This window comes from Dipodomys merriami, unplaced genomic scaffold, assembly GCF_024711535.1.
Source record: "Dipodomys merriami isolate MVZ:Mamm:240054 unplaced genomic scaffold, mDipMer1.0.p SCAF_22, whole genome shotgun sequence".
NCBI lineage: Eukaryota > Metazoa > Chordata > Mammalia > Rodentia > Heteromyidae > Dipodomys > Dipodomys merriami.
In genome coordinates, this window is record NW_027203604.1 from 9,279,815 (window position 1) to 9,300,347 (window position 20,533).

The 20,533-nt window shown below is 43.7% G+C and overlaps 1 protein-coding gene across 2 annotated transcripts in view; it reads left to right on the plus strand.

The window, feature by feature from the left end:
* Window positions 1-520: 520 nt before the first annotated feature.
* Window positions 521-20,533, plus strand: part of Fam120a (family with sequence similarity 120 member A) — a 111,959-nt gene continuing 91,946 nt past the window's right edge. Inside the window, exon 1 of one of the 2 annotated variants that reach the window (XM_070033309.1) lies at window positions 521-1,233. In XM_070033309.1, the coding sequence (XP_069889410.1) occupies window positions 760-1,233 (474 nt within the window). In that variant the 5' untranslated portion in view covers window positions 521-759. The remainder of the gene's footprint in view (window positions 1,234-20,533) is intronic. The other variant, XM_070033310.1, reaches the window with a different exon arrangement.

Genomic DNA, 20,533 nt, shown 5'->3' on the forward strand with positions numbered 1-20,533 from the left:
CGGCAGGAAAGACTGCTGGACCCTCCCACTCCACAAAGTGTCTGGCCGTCAACCGTGAAACACAGAGCTGTCCCGCACTCCTCTCGCAGTGGAGGAGCCCGCCGGCACCTCCATCTCCATCCTCGCCCCCCCCTCCGACCTCCCCCCTCCAATTCCACGCTCCCGGGCTCCCAGCTCCCACTCCCAGTTGCAGCGCAGCGGCGGCGGCAGCAGAGGAGGAGCAGGCGGAGGCGGAGCAGGCGGCTCAGGCCACGCCCTCTGGCGCCGAGGGGCGGAGCCGCGACGGGGCGGCCTCTGGCCTCGGGGCGCGGCCTGAGCAGGCCCAGGCGCCTCCTCCAGCCCGCCCGGCCGCGGCGCCCTGAGGGCCCGAGACTCGAGGCCGGCTTCTCCGGCCCCTCCTCCGCCCTCTCGACAGCCGCTGCCACCTCCCGGGAGCCCAGCCGCGTCCCGGCACCGCCTCTTCCGTCCCGCCGGCGTCCGCGCGGGCGGGCCTTACGTCAGCGCCGCCCCGCCCGGCCCAGCCTCGGCCTCGCAGCGCGGCGGCGGCGCAGGTCCCTCCCCAGACATGGCCCCGGGAGGCGACGGCACATGGCGGCCGCGGCGGCCGTGAGCGAGCCCCGGGCCCGCCCCAGTCCGACCTAGAGGCCGCCCCCGCCCGCCGGCCGCGCCACGGCCCCGCCGCCCCCCGCCCCGCCGCCCCCGGCCCCGCCGCCCGCCCGCGCTCGCCCCGCCGCCACCGCTGCCGCCGCCGCCGCCGCCATGGGCGTGCAGGGCTTCCAGGACTACATCGAGAAGCACTGCCCGAGCGCCGTGGTGCCGGTGGAGCTGCAGAAGCTGGCCCGGGGCAGCCTGGTGGGCGGCGGGCGGCAGCGGCCCCCGCAGACCCCGCTGCGCTTGCTGGTGGACGCCGACAACTGCCTGCACCGCCTCTACGGCGGCTTCTACACCGACTGGGTCAGCGGCGGCCAATGGAACCACATGCTCGGCTACCTGGCGGCGCTGGCCAAGGCCTGCTTCGGCGGCAACATCGAGCTCTTCGTCTTCTTCAACGGAGCGCTCGAGAAGGCCCGGCTGCACGAGTGGGTCAAGCGGCAGGGCAACGAGCGCCAGACGGCGCAGCAGATCGTCAGCCATGTCCAGAACAAGGGCACGCCGCCGCCCAAGGTCTGGTTCCTGCCGCCGGTCTGCATGGCCCACTGTATCCGCCTGGCGCTCATCCGCTTCCACGTCAAGGTGTGCTCGGGGGAACGGGAGGGGGGGGGGAATTCAGGGCCGGGCTTGGGGGCCCCTAGAGTGATTGGGGTCAAGGTTGGACTTGGGGGTTTCTTGGGCCAGGGCCAGGGTCAGGCAGGGTTGGGCCAAGGTTCATGGCAGCCGGGAGGGGACGAAGGCTGGGCCTGGAGGGGGATGGTTCTTGCTTCTGTTAGGGCCGAGGGTCAGGCCGCACCGCCTTCCCGGGTTGCTTTTCTGGGGGTGCAGCGTGTCTCCAGGCTGTGGCGCGTGGGTTCTCTGGAGAGCGGGTCTGATGCCGGCTCGACGGCGCAAGATGGATGATGCCCGGCTGTTGAGGCCGCGCACCGTTGAAGTCCGCCTACCGTGGTCCCTCCTGGTCCGCTTCCTCCGGCCGCGCAGGCGAGTGAGCACACTCGAGGGGTGGTGGAGAGCCCCGCAGCAGAATTCGGCTTGGCAGTGCCATCATCTTGTCCAATCTCCTTCGTGGTTTTTTTTTTTTTCCCCCTTTGGGAGGCTGGCAGGTTACCCACTCGCTTTCGACTTGAACAGTATACTCCCTCCTTCCCTTCCCCCTGCTCCCCGAATTTAAAACGTTATTTCCCAGCAACAAGCTTAGGGTGGAAGGCTGTGGGGGTAAACAGGAATAGTGGAGGGTCGCCAGGACCATGAGAAGAGACGGTTGGACATAGCGTTGCTGCCTCCGTAGCCTTGTGCATGGGCCTGTAATTCAGAACGCGGTGCCCTGCACCAGTGCTTTTGAAAAGGAACTTTTGGTGTTAAGAGCCTTTCAAGGTATTATAAAACTTGAGGGAACAGGATGCTGTCCGTTCTGGAAGCGCAGTTTGTTAGGTCTGAGGCAACGAAGTAGTTCAAAATTAGGGGTACAGGTATGAACTTGCAGGATCTGTTTCTGGCTCTGTGTGTTCAGTGACCTTCAGCGGTGGGTGGGCAGTGAGAACTCTACATTGTCAGCCTTCTGCTGTCCCCTTGGCAGAAGCCTCTGAGGCCAGAATTGGGCCAGAGTGAGAACTTCAGGACCTTGCAGTTGACTGGAAAGATGAACATAAACGATCCCGGACTTTGCTTGCGTTTTCGTTTTCTTTAAAGCGGTTTTTTTTTGGGGGGGGGTGGATGGGTGGGTGGAGGCTGTTTTCTGCTTTTCTAGCACGTGTCACTCTGGCTTGTTCTTTTATTTCTCTTGGAACCTAGCTTGCGTCCAAAGTTTAAAAAAAATTCTCTTCCTGATCGCCCCACAGCCCGTGACGAGATGGTGGTAGTTAAGCCTAAAATGATAGCGGAAGTCCCACCCAGCATCCTGTTGCAATTGGCAGACCGATATTTAAGTCTGAGGGCGGAGGCGGCCGGAGGAGTGGTGATTGGCCCGTGAGCCTGGCAGGCAGACCGGCCGCGTGCCATTCCTCGAGAAGTTCGGGTGAGAGGCCCGTGCCTCACGTTTTCTCAGTAGCCGCGGGCTCTGGGAAAGGGAAAATGATACCATTTTTCTGTTGTGATGCAGAGCGGTCCCAAAAATCTCCCTTTAGTTTTGGTTTGTTGAGGCGAGATGAGCTGCTTTTCTCCCTTGCTCTTGCTAACAGCACAGGCAGTATCTTAAGTCAAATGACTTTAAAGGGAATACTACTACTTCACATTCCATTCAGTATATGTATATGGTTGCAGCATCTTTTGGAAGAACTGTTAAATGCTTTTTAAATTGGAAACAGAATATTTGGGCCTATGTGTATTTGGTAAGGCCCAAATATTTGGAAAGTAGATTTATGCCTCACTCAAGATGATTTATTCCATCTAGATTTCTGGATACAGGATAACTTTGTATATATTTTGCTTTATGCAAATGCGTAATTCCTGATGTGAGATTATAAAGTGTGAATTGCACAGATTAATATTGTAATGACTGTTACCTGGTGGTTCCTTATCTGACCATCTCAACTTCTGTTTTTTGTTTATTTTTGGGGGGGTCCGGTCATGGGCCTTAACTCTGGGCCTGGGTGCTGTCCCTCAGCTCTTCAGCTCAAGGCTAGCACTCTACCACTTGAGCCACAGCGCCACTTCCGGCCTTTTTCCTTTTTGCTTATGTGGTGCTGGGAAATCGAACCCAGGGCCTCATGCATGCAAGGCAAGCGCTCTACCACTGAGCCACCTTCCCAGCCCGACCACCTCAACTTCTAATATGCCCAAGAAATTTAGCTGGTAGAAAATTTTCAGCAACCCAGAGAGAAATCAGGAAGTTCTGGGAAAATGACAGGAAAAAATAGCTTTCTCTTTCCTTACTGAAGAACCTTTATGCTCTCTCACTCTCAGACTACCCTCTTTTTTTTTTTTTTTTTTAAGATGTAATTCTATCAAGCTTGGTTGTTTTTCTCCACTCAGCTTGAGAAGAGAGTTAAGAGGAAAGTCTGCCAGAGAAGCAGAAGTACCTTAATAGCAAGAAGTGACAGGAGAAGTTTTAAAATGCTATAAAAAGCAGACATTCTGAGACTATTTTAGAAAAACAACCCTATGTGTCTATATTGTTATGGGTAGTATATTGTTTATTCTATAAGGATGATTTTTAAAAATTTATTGTTATTATAGATGTGATATGCAGAGAGGTTACATTTACATTTGTCATGCAATAGGCACATTTCCTTTTGTACAGTGTCTTGTTCCCTCATTCTCTCCCATTCCCTCCCTCCCATCTCTACCCACGAGTTATATAGATCACTTTCATCAGTGTCCATTGTGCACCACTGCTGCACTTTTCACTCTTTTCTCATCCTCCTACAGATATGCATGTGAATATACTGTATATAAGATAAAGAATACAGAATCATCAGCAAAAGAAAAAAGAAGTTAAGAAAAGAGTCCTGAGGCCCTGGGTTCGATTCCTCAGTACCACATAAGCAGAAAAAAGCCAGAAGTGGTGCTGTGGCTCAAGTGGTAGATAGCCTAGAGCTGAAGAGTTGAGGGACAGCGCCCAAGCCCAGAGTTCAGGCCCCATGACTGACCAAAAAAAGAAAGAAAGAAAAGAGTGCTTTGTTTCCATATGTTTGGAATTTTTTTCAGTATGTATATTGTTTCTATAAGGATGATTTTAAGTCAGGAAAACCTTATTTAAGTGGTCTCTGTTTAAAGGAGTATACTTATTTTTTTAATGATAGTACTTGGGGTTGAACTTGGGGGGGTCCCCCAGTTGCTAGGCAAGCATTCTACCATTTGAGCCACTCTTCCAGCGCTCTTATAATGCTCTTATTTGTGTTTCCAAGAGTTATTGGGATGACTGATGCATCCCTATGTACTGTCATTGTATTTCTCCCATAGCTTGAGATGACAGTAGCGTCCAGCCATTGGTTGGGGTGGAGTCTTTTTTTGTCCTCTGGGGTGGCCCTAAACCACGATCCCCTGATCTCTACCTCCTAAGTAGCTAAGATTACACGCTTGAGCCACAATGCCCTCCTTACTTTTTTTTTATTTTTAAAATTTTTTTCCCAATTTTTTTATTGTGATTAAGTGATTACATAATTTCCCAAATTGCATAGTATTGTGGGATAGTGATGCTTACTTAAAGTCACATACATATTCTAACTTTCATGGGGCAAATTTTCTATATCATGGTCTATAACATTTATGAGTTCTATGAGCTTTGCAATACAGTTATTTCTTCCACATAGGGTGATATGTACATTTCTTTTGTTTTGCATAGCATCAGATGTTCCCTTTTTCCCACTTGTTCCCTCCCTCCTATCACTGCTATTGAGTTGCTTAGTTCATTTTGATCAATGTCCAGTGCAACTGATGGGTCTCGCTGTTTTATGTTTTTTCCTGATTCCCTCTAGTTCTGTGTCCTCCTCCTGGATTACTGTTTTTTTAAAGCCAGTGTTTAAAATGGTTAAAAATTTAAAACCATAATGAATTTTGGTTTTTATGCATATCTACTAGAAGGAGTAAAATAAAAGAAGACTGAGCATAGCAAGTGCTAGAAGCAATGCTGAGCTGCTGGAAATCTTGCACAGTTCTGTTGGAAATGCAGAATGGTGCCATCACTCTGGAATCAGTTTGGCAGTTTCTTATATAGTCTAGCAAATCTCACTCTTAGGTGTTTTCCTAATGAAAACTTTGTTCTTATAAAACTTGGCACTTTAGTATTTATAGCAGCTTTGTTCATGATAGCCTCAAATTGGAAATGATTAGAATATCCTTTACTAAATGAATGTGAATTCCTTGATAGATCCTTACTATTGAATACTACTTTGGCAGTAAAAAAAGGAATGATTGATTGATAATATATATTCATTAACTTGCATGAATCTCTCTTTCCCTCTCTGTCCCTCTGTCCCTCTCTCCTCTCCCTCTCTGTCTCTCTGTCTCTCTGTCTCTGTCTCTCTCTCTCTCTCTCTCTCTTTCTCTCTTTCTCTCTTTTCCTCTCCCCTCTCTCTGTCATCTGGTACCTGGTCCCTGGTACTGGAGCTTGAACTCAGCCTGGAGCTCTCTCTCAGCTTTCTTTGTTTATGGCTGGAGCTCTACCACCTGAGCCAAGTTTTTAGTTCTAGCTTTTTTTCTGGTAATTTGGAAATGGGTCGCTTGGCTTTATCTGCCTGAGGCTTTTAATCTGTTTTCAGATCTCAGCCCATATCAATAAGTGAACTGTAATATAGTGAGGGACAACTATCTAAGGCTGCTACTTCGTGGATTTTCACCTTTTGCTGGGGTCTCTGGAATGTCATTCCTGCCATAGATGAGGGATCATTGTATTGGCAATGGAATTGACTTGAGCTGCTGGCTATATGTAATGTATGACATTACAAAAACCTTACCTTACTGGTCTTCTTAGTGTTTCGTAAATTTACAGAAAGGTATAATTTCTTGTCACGTTTGCTTAGTGAAATACTTCTTGATGTAGAGAATACTTCTTAGAGTAATAAGCACTGTTTTTTGCTCTTTTGTTTTAAGTTATAACTATATTTTTCTGACCATTTGAAGTTGGCCTACTATATTAACTAGTTTAGGGCATTGAACAGGCCAAACTTGGACTTGGCTTTAGCTGGTAACTGAGAGTTTCCTCTTGTGTGCCTTGAGTCATCATAACCTTTGAAACTTCAGCAAGTGAGTTAGGTTTATTTTAAAATCTTGGTGCCTTTAAATCACTGAAGTTTTTTTTTAAATAAAGACTTGAAGTTCTTCAGATCTTATCCTGATTGCTCCAGTGAAGTTTTGTTAAACTGGTGCTCTGGTGTTTTTATTAAGATCTTACATAAAATTGTGTTTTGTATGTAAGGCAGAAAGAATGTGAGATTGGACCATGGTTTCAGACTTTCGTGGTTAGCCTAATATGTTTGTTTTTGGGATGATGATGATCTCCTGTGTACTTTTTGGGGGAGGGATCTTACTGATATCATACCAGGTGCTTGCTAGGCTAGGCCCTACCTCACATTTGTTTTATCAGTTTGCTGTCAGGGCTTTACTGCCACATTTTAGTGGAGAAACAGGATCTGCTGATTCAGCGACATCTGGGGACAACACTCTTAAACCCAGGCAGGAGGAGCGTGCAGCTCAGATCATTATGTGACAATACTTTGAGGGTGGGCCTACCTACTATTCATCCTGTGGCAGCTGTGGCAGTTGTGCCAGCTCTGATGTCTTATTCTTAAGGACCTTTAATTTATAAGAATTCCGGTTCAGGGCTGGGAAGGTGGTTCAGTGGTAGAGCACTTGCTTTGCATGCCTGAGACCCTGGGTTCGATTCCTCAGCACCACATAAGCAAAAAGAAAAAGCCGGAAGTGGCGCTGTGGCTCAAGTGTTAGAGCGCTAGCCTTGAGCTGAAGAGCTGAGGGACAGCACCCAGGCCCAGAGTTCAGGCCCACGACTGGACCCCCCCCCAAAAAAAAAAAAAAAAAGAATTCCGGTTCAGAAATCAGAATTGGTCCTATCTTAACTCAAACCACTCATCCACTTAAGGTGAGTATGTTTCTCAGGTGTGCCAGTTTTGTACTCACAGTCAGTCATGTCTTGCTTAAGGACAGAGACAGTCTGCGGAATACATCATTAGTCTATTTCATAGTGTATATGTGAACAAAACTAACTGGGGTCACCTACACGTACATGTAAATCTAGGTTACAAACCTTTATAACATGTTCGAGTTCTGAATGCTATAGGCAGTTGTTAATACAGTGGTACTTATGTGGCTAAATATTGTAAAAGAGCAGTAAAAATTCTCGACCATAGGGATTTTTTACCCTCATTATCTTATAGAATCACCATAGTTGATGCAGCCAAACATTGGAATGCTATATAGCACATGGCTGTAATTTAATTTGCTCAGCATAGTGTCTTTGTTGCAACATGTCCCATAATATCTTTCCTTTTTGTAGGCTAAATAATGTTCCATTTGTGTGCAGTGCCACTGAATATTTTGAGTTGTTTCCCCTTGTGAGTTGTGAATAATGAATAGTGCCTCTATGAACATGGTCTACAGATTCCAGTTTGAATCCCTGCTTTTTTTTTTTTTGTTGTTGTTCTTGTTTTTGATATACATTGAAGGATTATTAGGTCATGTGGTAATTCTGTTTAACTCTGTGTGTGTGTGTGTGTGTGTGTGTGAGAGAGAGAGAGAGAGAGAGAGAGAGAGGGAGAGAGAGAGAGAGAGAGAGTGATACTGGGATTTGAACTCAGAGCCACATACTTGCTAAATAGGCACTGTGTTGCTTGAATAGTTCTGTCAACCACTTTTTTTTTTAATTTGGGATCTTTTTAATTTTTATACACATGACAAGATTTTACACCAAGAATAGTCAGTTAAATAGTACAAATTTACATTCATGAGGAATGTTTAAAAAATTCAACTAAAAACCCACTTCTTCCAACATTTTATAGTGCAGGGGCGAGGGCGGCAGGGGGGAAGGGATCCAGAATAAGTCTCTCAAAAGAAATGACAAACATTTCACATTCCCTCTCCACACAGAGTCCATGGTGAGTATATCATTTACAATTCATCTTTTTCAGCTGTAGATTTCTCTGCTGTTTCTTGTTCTTCTTCGTTGTTCCTGCATCCATCTCTTCCTCTTCATCCTGCTCTGTGGTGTCCTGCTCCCCGTCTTCTGCTGTGTTTTCTGGTTCTTCTTCTGGCTCTTCTTCCACCTTTGCTTCAGGGTCAATGTTTAAACTGAAGTGAAGCATTCTTTCTATCTTATCTCCATAGGCTTTGGTGTCTGGTAGAAGATACCCTGATTGGAGAGTTGCTGTTTCAAACAAAATCATGGCAAGATCCAAAACTGTTTTGTCCTCTTTGTCTTCCTTAATTCTTCGAAGCATGTCTCTGATCATTGGATGGCTGGGGTTTATTTCAAATGTTTTTTTTCTGACTGGTATAGTAATTTGTGTAGCTGTCCTTGCTGGTTTGGTATGCGTGTGCCTTCATGATCCTCTCCATGTTGTCAGACCATCCAGTGGCTGGCCACAAGAGCACAGGGAGACTCTGTCAGGTGCTGTGAAATCATGGCCTTTTCAATATTGTCCTTAAGGGCTTTATCTTTCATCCAATCTGTCAGCCAGTTTTTGCATTAGTGTTTACAGATGAATCTTCCTCCATCTTGACTGTGACTTGACTGTGATTCCTATTTGTGCTTTTTCCTCTATGACTGGGATTACAGGCATGTGCTAGTGTCTCCAGCCATCGTGCTTCTCCCATAGCTTGGGATGACAGGGGTGTATCAACAAGACCAGCCATTAGTTGCGATGGACTCTTTTAGACTTTTTTGGCTGGCTCAAACCGCTATCCTCTGATCTTACTTCCTAAGTAACTAGGATTATGGGCTTAACCTACTGTGCTCAGCTCCATTTAACTTTTTTATTTTTATTTTTTAATTGTTGAGGATTGAGCCCAGAGCCTCCAGAGCCTCATACATGCTAGGCAAGCTTCCTATCACTGATCTGTAACCTCAGCCCTATGTTAACTCTTTGAAGATTTCTCTTAGTTGATGTTTAAGCTGTGTGTTTCCTCCCAGGCTTATTTCACTTACTAGTCCCAGCTGGCTTGAACCTTGAACATTGTAGCCACTTACATCAGAGTTATTGCTACTCAAGGGCCATTTTGCCCTATCAGTTCCTACTGTCTGTCCACAATAATGAAATGTGCCCTGCTGGTGCCAGTCATCTTCAGTTGTGCCTCTTTCTCATTCTCAACAGTATAGTACATGAACTTACCAATGCCATCTCCAAGATTTGCTTTGCAAACTCATTAGTGCTTATCAACATTTTTAAATGGTTGTAAATAAATTCATGATGTGAGAAATATACTCAGGACTTATAACCATTTCCTGACTCATCATACTTTAATAACCATTAGAATGGCTATGACTCCTCAACCTATACCTTGACAGAGCAGTTTACTATATCTTCTGCTGAGACTTGGGTAAAGCCATTAGGGTCCATTTGTTCAGATGTGTATATAGATCCTCCTGCAGCTGGAACTCCTCCAGAACTATGTGTTTCATAGTTTTTCCACTGTGCTTTTGAAATCAAACCCAGGGCCCCCTGGATCCAACCACTTTGTCATTGAGCTACATTTGCAATCCATGTATATGTATATACCACTTTAGCCATGCTTCCAAGCCCTTAAATTTTCTTCGTACATATTAGTAAGGATCTTTTGTACATGTTAGTTTTTTTTTCTTTTCTTTTCTTTTTTTTTTTTTTTTTTTTTTTTGGGTCCGGTCGTGGGGCCTGAACTCTGGGCCTGGGCGCTGTCCCTTAGCTCTTCAGCTCAAGGCTAGTGCTCTGCCACTTGAGCCACAGCGCCACTTCCGGCTTTTTTCTTATGTGGTGCTGAGGAATCAAACTCAGGGCCTCGGGCATGCAAGGCAAGCGCTCTACCACTGAGCCATCTTCCCAGCCCTACATGTTAGTTTTCTTCACATGGGTTTTGTTAATTTTTTTACTTTTACACATTCTGTAGTTTTACTATAATCGTTTATTTTTTTCTGTTATTTCTGTGTTCTAGTTGATATTTATTAAGGAATAAAATTCTTTTGATTTAAAAATATTACTTTGCTCTATTATATGGCCTGACATTTCATTTTCTTTTGATATTTGGGCCAATTACTTAAGCTTTTTTTTTTTTTTTTTTTTAAGATGAAGTCTTGTTATGTAGCCCAGACTGCTCAAGCTCCTGTTGTACTGAGTTGGATTACAGGTGTGTGTTACCATGCCTGGCAGGACTTAACTTTATTTTAATTTATTTTTAAAAGTCATTCATTTTATTTATTTTTAATTTTTAAGTTATTTTTGGTAGGACTGGGGATTGAACTCAAGGCCTTAGGCTTGCTAGGCAGGCACTCTACCATATGACCCATGCTTTTAGCCCCAAGTTTCTTTTTCTTTCTTTCCCTTCTCCTTTCCCTTGTGCCTGTCTTAGGGCTTGAATTCAGGGTACTATTCTTTTTTTTTGGTCATGAGGCTTGAACTCTAGGCCTGTGTGCTATCCCTCAGCTCTTTAGCTCAAGGCTAGCACTCTACCACTTGAGCCACAGCACCACTTCTGTCTTTTTCTGTTTATGTTTATGTGGTGCTGAGGAATCCAACCCTGGGCCTCATGCATGTGGGACAAGCACTCTTCCACTGAGCCACCTTCCCCAGGGTACTATTCTTAAGCTTTTGTGTTCAAGATTAGTGCTCTACTACTTGACCTACAGGTCTACTTCTGGCTTTTTTTTTTTTTTTTTAAGTAGTTGATTGGAGATAATAATCTTATGGGCTTTCCTCCCAGACTGGCTTTGAAGTGTGATCCTCAGCTCTCAGCCTTCTGGGTAGCTAGGCATGAGCCACCAGCACCCAGCTCTAAGATCTCTCTTTAAAAAAAAAAAAAAATCAGTGTGGTTTGAAATCAAGGCCTGGACGCTATCCCTAGCTCTTTGGCTTAAGGCTAGCACTTTGATCACTGCTCTACTTTTCATTTTCCATGGTTCATTGGAGATAAGAGTCTCAAGGACTGTCCAGGCTGGCTTTGATCCTCAGATTTCAGCCTCCTGAGTAGCTAGGATTATAGGCATGAGCCACCAGTCTCAGTTAGGATTTAGTTTCATAAACTTTTTTTCTAACTAGTTTGCAAGGGTGCTTAATTCCTTCAGTACACAAGAGCCTGTCAATGCCTAGGCATGGAAGAGTGAACAGAACAGGAAATTAGGGAAACCTCCAGGAAGCTCACAATGGTGGAGGTGGAATATTAATATCATTTGTCCATGTTAACATTTGGAACTTTTCTTTGCTATATGAAACAATGTGCTTGTAAAGACCTGTCAGTAGTTCTTAACTGGAGTTGACAGATGAGATATTAGGCTGTGTCTAACCGCATTTTTGAGTGTCAGGGGACAGCAATGGGTGCGTTAACTTAAGCATTGGGGAGAGGCCAGATACAAGGCCTCTATAGAACAGATCCTGACAGCAGAAAATTGTCTGGGCCAAACACCAGTAGTACCAAGGAAGGAAATCCTGATGTGACCAAATCCAAGAATTCTAAACCTTGGGCCTTTGTAAATTGTGTAAAGTCATCAAGCCATGAGATCTCTAAATATCATGTATATCTATTCTACACACGCGCACGCACGCACACACACACACACACACACACACACACACACACTATCTTTGAAATATTTCTAGGGCTACATTGCTCTTCATTTTAGTTTTCTGAATACTAATGGGAAGAAGTGAATTTATACATACTACATATTCCAACTTCAGCAAGCAGTCAGCTATAGGAATAAATGTCAAAATAGTTATAATATGAAGAAATATTTTTAAAAGTTTTTTTATTGTTATTATATAGATGGTATGCAGAGGGGTTACAATTACATAAATCAGGTAATGAGTCTTGTCTTTGGTTGGTCGTGGGGACTGAACTCTGGGCCTGGGCACTGTCCCTCAGCTCTTCAGCTCAAGGATAATGCCCTACCACTTGAGCCACAGCATCACTTCCAGTTTTCTGGTGGTTAATTGGAGATAAGAGTCTCACGTACGTTCTTGCCCGGGCTGGCTTTGAACCGTGATCCTCAGATCTCAGCCTCCTGAGTATCTAGGATTACAGGTGTGAGCCACCAGCGCCTGGCTTTTTTTTTTTTTTTAAACAAAGAAAACACCTTATTTCTATTTCCTGCAGTTCATTTTGATAAATACTATTTTATATGATCAGAGAAGCACATAGTCATTGTGCCTCCCTAGGAATATGTGTGGATGCTTAGAGACCGTATAATTTATCATGTAGCTCCTCCTTTATTTCACTTTTGCTTATTTTATGTTCTGTCAAGAAAATGAGACCATGACAGCCTTACCTATACCCATTTCTTAGAACAGCACCTGATGTGTATGTAGCAGGTATGCACAGAATATTTGAAGAGTAAGTGCTGTTGCCTCCCCCTCACACACGGCAGTGTTGTGGCAGGAAGTAGAAGTTTGCCAGTCCAGAGTTAGAGTTAATTCCAAAGGTGAAGCCTGGCCACCTGGTGCAGAGGCTTTATCTTTGAATAAGCCTTTTATACTTCTTAACTAGAGATATTCAATGTGTGGAAAGCACAAGGGAGTTCCTACCTAGGTCAGTTGGTCAGATTTAGCTGGCTTTTCTCTTGTTACACCTGTGTTGGTGACATTTGTTTCTAGACACCTTAGGGAAAATGTATCATTGTATATCTAGGTTATGATAGTGAAATGTCTGTAATTTAGAGACAGGAAACTTTTGTGCTCTAGTCATTTGGCATTTCCTGGTTGTTACAGGAATAGTGTTTTGGAAAGAATGGATTTATCATGCTACTGGCATTTTACTGTAGGTAGTAACTATAGATTATACAGCCAAGAGTTGATCCTTCATGGGTCTGAAGTGCTGGGCTCGCCTGCTGAACTAGAGCACATTCACAAAGAGCAGATCCTCCAGATCTCAGCCACTGGTGATAACCAGCACAGACTGCTGATGGTGTCTTTTCTTTTCTTTTTTTGTTTTCTTTTTCTTTTTCTTTTTTTCTGTCGGTGGGGGGTCCTGAATTCTGGGCCTAGGGCACAGTTCCTCAGCTCTTCAGCTCAAGGCTAGCCTTCTACCACTTGAGCCACAGTGCCACTTCCGGCTTTTTTCTTTTTGCTTATGTGGTGCTGAGGAATTGAACCCAGGGCCTCATGCATGCAAGGCAAGCACTCTACCATGGAGCCACCTTCCCAGGCCCATTGATGTCTTTTTCAAGCTCTAGGTCTTATGGAGAATTTGTTACTATCACTATTTTGAAATAAATTGTACCCGTCTTTTTTTTTTTTTTTTTTTTTTTTTGGGTCCAGTCATGGGGCCTGAACTCTGGGCCTGGGCGCTGTCTCTCAGCTCTTCAGCTCAAGGCTAGCGCTCTACCACTTGAGCCACAGTGCCACTTCCAGCTTTTTTCTTTTTGCTTATGTGGTGCTGAGGAATCGAGCCCAGGGCCTCATGCATGCAAGGTAAGCGCTCTACCACCTTCCCAGCCCTTGTACCCGTCTTGAATCTGTTTTCTAATTTGTAAAAATTAAATTTTGATATATTATATTTTGGAGTGAATACAAACATTTATTTTTGGTGTGATAGGCTGTGACCTCAGGGCCTTATACTTGCTAGGCAGGCACTCTATTGTTGAGTAGTCACTCCTTCAGCCCTTTATTGCACTGGTTGTATTTGAGATAGAGTATCACTTTTACCTGTGTCTGTGCATGGACTATGATCTGCCTATTTTAGTCTTCCAACGAAGCTGAGATGACAAGTATGGGCTACCATGCCCATAGATTCTTCTAAGAGGGAAGCTCAACAGATTTTCCACATTTCAGCTTCCCATAGAGCTAGGATGACTTTACTTATTTAGAAATAGGTTGTTGCCATGTTTCCCATGCTAGACTGAAATTTGTGGGCTCAAACAATCCTCTGGTCCTCAAGCCTACTGAGTAGCTGGAACCATATTGGATGCCATTGTATCCAACTTGGAATGAAATTTTAGTAAGAATAATTATGTTATGATTTAGCTGAGTCATTAGGGGATTAATACAATAGGCAATTTAAAACATTCCAAGGGTCTAAGAATGGGGCTTAGTGGTAGAGTGCTTGCCTAGCATGCATGAAGCCCTAGGTTCAGTTCCTCAGTACCATGCAAACAGAAAAGGCCGGAAATGGTGCTGTAGCTCAAATGGTAGACTGCTAGCCTTGAGCAAAAGAAGCTCAGGGACTGTGCTCAGGCCCTGAGTTCATGCCCTAGGACTGGCCAAAAATAAATAAGTAAATAAAACAGATTACAAATACAATTCACATGGATGTCTCCTTTTATCTTTATTTAAATTTTTAAATTTTTTAAAGTTTAATTTGCATTTTATGACATCACTCCTCCCCCCCTTTTTTAAAAAAAAAAAGGGCAATAGGACAGTTTTATCAAGTAAACATTGAACCAGAGTGTAGTTGCATATCAAATAATCCACTGAAGGGGCTGGGAAGGTGGCTCAGTGGTAGAGTGCTTGCCTTGTATGCATGAGGCCCTGGGTTTGATTCCTCAGCACCACATAAGCAAAAAAAAAAGCTGGAAGTGGCGCTGTGGCTCAAGAGGTAGAGTGCTAGCCTTGAGCTGAAGAGCTGAGGGACAGCGCCCAGGCTCAGAGTTCAGGCCCCACGACTGGACCCTCCCCCCCCCAAAAAAAAAAAAATCCACTGAAGAGACTAGAAAGAAAAAAAAAAGAATCTCTCAAGTTTTGCCTGGAAGACACTTTCTGTCATGTACATGCTAATTGTCTTTTCCAAAGGGATCAAACCTGTACTTTTTAAAATGTAGGAAATTACATTTTGGAGCCAAGTGCCTAAGCTTTTGGGAATCAGGGCTGTATCTCCTTCCTTTTCCTCATTTTAAAAGAACTGTGGTGAAATACACACAACATGTAATTTACTGCATTAACCCAAATGTATAGCTCAGTAATATTTACTACACCCCAGTGTTATGTAGCCATCATTACCATTCATCTCTAGAATTTTGTCATCTTCTGAACTGAAACTGCCCTCATCCCAACCCTGAATAATAATCCTTTCTTATTTTGTTCCCTCATTCTCCTTCCCTTCCTTATCCCCTTCCCTCTCTTTATCTCTTTCTTCTCTTTGCTAGAAATCAAGGCCTTGTATTCTTGCTTCGGTTTCTTGCTCATGGCTGACATTCAATAATTCTCGTGTGTGTGTGTGTGTGTGTGTGTGTGTGTGTGTGTGTGTGTGTGTGTGTGTGTGTGTGTGTGTGTGTGTGTGTGTGTGTGTGTGTGTGTGTGTGTGTGTGTGTGTGTGTGTGTGTGTGTGTGTGTGTGTGTGTGTGTGTGTGTGTGTGTGTTGCCAGTCCTGGGCACTGTCTTTGAGCTTCTTTTGCTCAAGGCTAGCAATCTACCACTTGAGCCACAGTGCCACTTCTGGCTTTTTCTGTTTATGTGGTACTGAGGAGGGATCAAAAATTCAGGGCTTCATGCATTCTAGGCAAGCACTCTACCATTAAGCTACATGCCCAGCCCCCTAAATATTTCTTTAAATGAAAGAATTAAGATGGATTCACATTTTCTTCTGATCAGATTAATTTCCATCTTCTAATTCAGGAAGCTGGCTGGAGATGTCTGTAGTTATTCTCTGAACTAGTGTGGAATTATTCTGAGGAAAGGCTATACAAAGAAAAGAAACATTGTTTCTTTGTGTCTGAAAATGTATTTATATCAACCTCTGGTTTTTTTAAAAAAAACATTAAGAAACCTCTCATAGTTTACTTACTGACATGTATCAACTGTTTATTACTTGGTTTGATTCTGATCTGTTTGTTTTGTTTTTTTGTCATCTTGGGACTTGAACTCTGGGTCTGGGTGCTGTCCCTGAGCTCTTCAGCTCAAAGCAAGCACTCTACCACTTGAGTCACAGTGCCACTTTCTGATATGTTATCTGTACAGGAAGGGATGGAGTTGGAAGTATTAGAAGATAGAGTTCACCACCTGGTATTAGGCACTGTACTCATTGAGGTAGTGTGATTTCCGTCAGATTAGGGAGAAACATTTGTGCTGTTTCCATTTAGACAGTGCTGTCCCTGAGCTTTTTTGTTCAAGACTGGTGCTCTACCACTTGAGCCATAACTACCTTGGTCTTTTTGGTAGTTAATTGAAGAAAGGAGTCTCACACTTTTCTGCCCGAGCTGGCTTTGAACCATGATCCTCTGATCTCAGCCTCCTGAGTAGCTAGGATTGTAGACATGAGTCACCAGTACCTGGCTGTAGTCACCTAGGTGATAAGCTTATGATGATTATCTTAAGCTAGATACAAAGTGCTTCCTGGGGTCTAAAAGTAGGGAATTTTGCTGCTAATAAACTTTTCAGCATTAAGTATACATACTTTGTTTCGTTGGGGAGGGGTGGCAGGGAAGAAATTGTTGATAGGTTTTACAGTTCTCTGGCTGGAGTGTTGTATGGGGCACTGGCACTCAGCCAGCAGCTGAAGAGGACTGTACAGGAGTCTTGAAGTTTATTTCCTTGCTCTTCTGCTCACACCACTTTCAATGTGGCAGACAGTCTCAGTGGTTACTAGACTGGGATTCTTATAATGAGGCAGTTTAAACTTTGATTTAAAGCTTAATCTACTTGGAGGTGGTTTTAGTCTTTTTGTGGACTACCAGCAAGTAATTTTGGGGGCCTTTTAAAAGTTGCATTATACTTTTGGAGAGTTCAGAATGAAATAATCTTTTCAACAATATGTCTCACAATAATTTTTGTTGTTGTTTTTATTGAGTTTTAAGTCATCAAGATCTCTGTGTAGTCCATATTGGCTTGGAGCTGTTGATCCTTTGCCTCAGCTCCCTGAGTGCCAGGATTATAAATTTCATGATGCAAGTACATTTTGTGATTTCCTGTTCCTGTGCTGGGCCCAGGAATGTCTGTGTGTAGTGGTATACCAGCAGCTCTGCCCCCTCCCTGTCTGTGTGTCTTCATTGGAGCACCAGTTCCCATAAAAATCTCATGTTAATCCAGAGCCGCCTCCTCCCTTGCTCAACTGTGTCTTCTTCCTCTGCCAATAAGAACCTGGCTCCTGTGCCGTTTGCTTCTGCCTTAGTCTTCCTGCCAAGTGATTTCAGAATTGTCAACTCAGACTCAAGAAGACACACCAAATTTACCAAGCAGAGCAGGGTGCTTGTCCAGCCCTAATATTTCCATTCACACATAGTGTTCAGCTACCCAAAGCAGTCCCTTCTCTCCATCCTGCTCAGTGAGGTTGTGTATACACAGCTTAATACAGTTGGAGACACCTGTCCATCTGTCTTCTGCTTTGGCATCCCCTGACGTACTGGTTAACTTGTTTTTAAATTTCCATACATTTTATTCTTTTTACTGAACAATTGCATGAGCTTTGACAAAGACAGTCATCCTGAACCCAGCTCCATCAACTTTCAACTGTTGATTCAAGCTTTTTGTGGATTTATTTGGTAAATTGCGCTGACACATTCCCCTTCCCCCAAGTAACTGTTGTACCACACTTTTGCTGTTCACTCTTTGAGAAAGCCTTTGTTACTCTCAGGGGATTTTATTTTGTTTTGTAGTATTAGATCCCTTGCTAAGCACACATCTACCACTGAGCTACAGCCCAGCCTTGTGGTTTGTAATTCCACATTGCATTTCCTCTGATAAAGACATAACAAGTTTTAACAGAGGTAGGGGTGGGGTTATTACAGTTATAGCTGCAGAAAGTGAAGAATCCTCCAGATTTTGCCGTGGTAGCTGGACAGAGTGTCCAGTAGATTGGGATGGAAAAAGAGCTGGAGTCTAGACGTTTCTACACTTCCCACTCCCCACCCCATATCCCCCTTGCTGTGACTCATTTAAGTTGGAGAAATTAGTGGAGGCCTGGACAGGTTAAGCTCTGAGCAGCAGGTGTGGTGTCTACACTTATGGATGTGACTTTACCTGTGTTTCTGGACTATAATTCTAGCAAGTAGCTATTTGTTTAATGTTGTATGTCCCTTTAGGGGGAGGATTAAGATATTGTTAATAATTTGCAAAATTTGTAGTGAGTTATTAATAATTTTTACATTAATTTATTATTTTTTTTTGAGACATACTATCTTGCCATGTATCACAGCTGGCTTCAAATTCTCAATCTTGTTGCTTCAACCTACAGAATGCTGGAAATACAGGCATGTGCCACCATCCCTAGCTGTACTCTATTTTTTTATGCCCATGTGAAAATAAATGTTTGGAATAAACAAGCATATCTGTTAGAGTAGAGAAAGGGGTGAACATGGACTGCATATATACCACCTTGCTTTATAAAATTCTCCAGGATATTGGTCACTATTAATCTTTATAGATAACTTAGAAATACTTGGGGAGTTATGTAAGTAAAGAGTATATTTCTTTTTGGTCAGTAGCACTCCTTTCCTCCCTCTCTACCAGTTTTTCCCTTCTATCCTTACCTATAGTTGTATAGTTCATTTTCAACATAGTGTCTAGTGTGTCTATTTCTAAAAGCATACTTTCACATAGTTGTGTATGCACCATATTGTATTCTGAAATGCTTGTTTAATCTTTTACTGTGAAACTTTCCCCAAGTTTCTCCACATCTCTACAATACTCTGGTGGTATACCTATCTTCAATAATGTTAATTTATGTTTTTCCTAAAGAAGGTACTATGATTCTTTTTATGTTTGTAATACTTTTTATTTGATGGTTTGTTTTTTTTAGGTTCTATTTCCTGGACTGCGGTTACTAGGTCAAAGAGCATGAACATTTTACAGTTCTTGAAATATATTGCCCACTCTAAAACGCTCACAGTGTTATTTGAAAGCTGACAGGTTAGACCTGACCATCCCCCGCCCCCCGACTCTCAGACTTCATTTCCTTCTTTGGCTTTTGATCCCTGGTGGAGTTCATTGGGGTTGTTCGTGGCTGGGAATGTGCACATTTGTTTATGGGCCCTTGCACTTGTCCCAGATCTGCATGGACATACTCCTTGGTGACCTGCTAAGGGGTTCTCTTCCTTAAGTTCTATGTAATAAAATTATTTGGGGTAAAGAACGTGGACTGAGAAATTACATTTCTGGAAATCAGAAGATGAAGCAGCCTAATTTTAGAGATATTTATTTATTTATTTATTTTTTTTTTGTGGTCATGGGGGCTTGAACTCTGGGCCTGGGCACTGTCCTTCAGCTCTTCAGCTCAAGGCTAGTGCCCTACCACTGGAGCCACAGCACCACTTATGGCTTTTTTCTGCTTATGTGGTGCTAAGGAATTAAACCCAGGGCCTCATGCATGTGAGGCAAGCACTCTACCATTGAGCCAGCTTCTCAGCCCCACTTAGAGATTTTTTTTAAAAAACTATACTTTCCTATTTTAACTAGTATACAATGTTTTGTTTTTGTTTTTGCCAGCCCTGGAGCCTGAACTCAGGGTCTGGGGACTGTCCCCAAACTTCTTTGTGCTGAAGGCCAGCACTCTACTACTTGAGCCACCACTTCTGGCTTTTTCTGTTTATGTGATACTGAGGAACTGAACCCAGGGCTTCATGCATGGTAGACACGAACTCCACTACTAAGCCACATTCCCAGCTCCAATGTTTTTAAATTTAAGGATGGAATAGCATGTTGTAAGGGGTAGAGTGTTATTTTTTTTTTTTCTTAAAAAGTTTTTTTTTTTTTTTTTTTGGTTGGTCATAGGACTTGAACTCTGGGCGTGGGCGCTGTTCCTGAGCTCTTCAGGTGAGCGCTCTACCACTTGAGCCACAGCACTACTTCTGGTTTTCTGGCGGGTTAATTGGAGATGAGAGATCTCACGGATTTTCCTGCCTGAGCTGGCTTTGAACTGTGATCCTTAGATCTCAGCCTCCTGAGTAGCTAGGACTAGAGGCATGAGCTACTGGCGCTTGGCAAAGTTAAAAAAAAAAATTTTTTTTTTTTGGGTCCAGTCGTGGGGACTGAACTCTGGGCCTGGGTGCTTTCCTCAGCTCTTCAGCTCAAGGCTAGCGCTCTACCACTTGAGCCACAACACCACTTCTGGCTTTTTTCTTTTTTCTTATGTGGTGCTGAGGAATTGAATCCAGGGCCTCATGCATGCAAGGCAAGTGCTCTACTACTGAGCCACCTTCCCAGCCCCAGTAAAATATTTTTATTGAACATTTTACCAAGAGAATTCAGAAAGTTGCTTTTCTTTTAAATAAATGTCTTTAATAGGTTTTATTTGCCTGTCAGGAAGATTGCATTATAGCTAACATTCCAACAATATTTGGAAGTCACTTCTATTATGAAAGTGTGAATGAGATTAACTCATG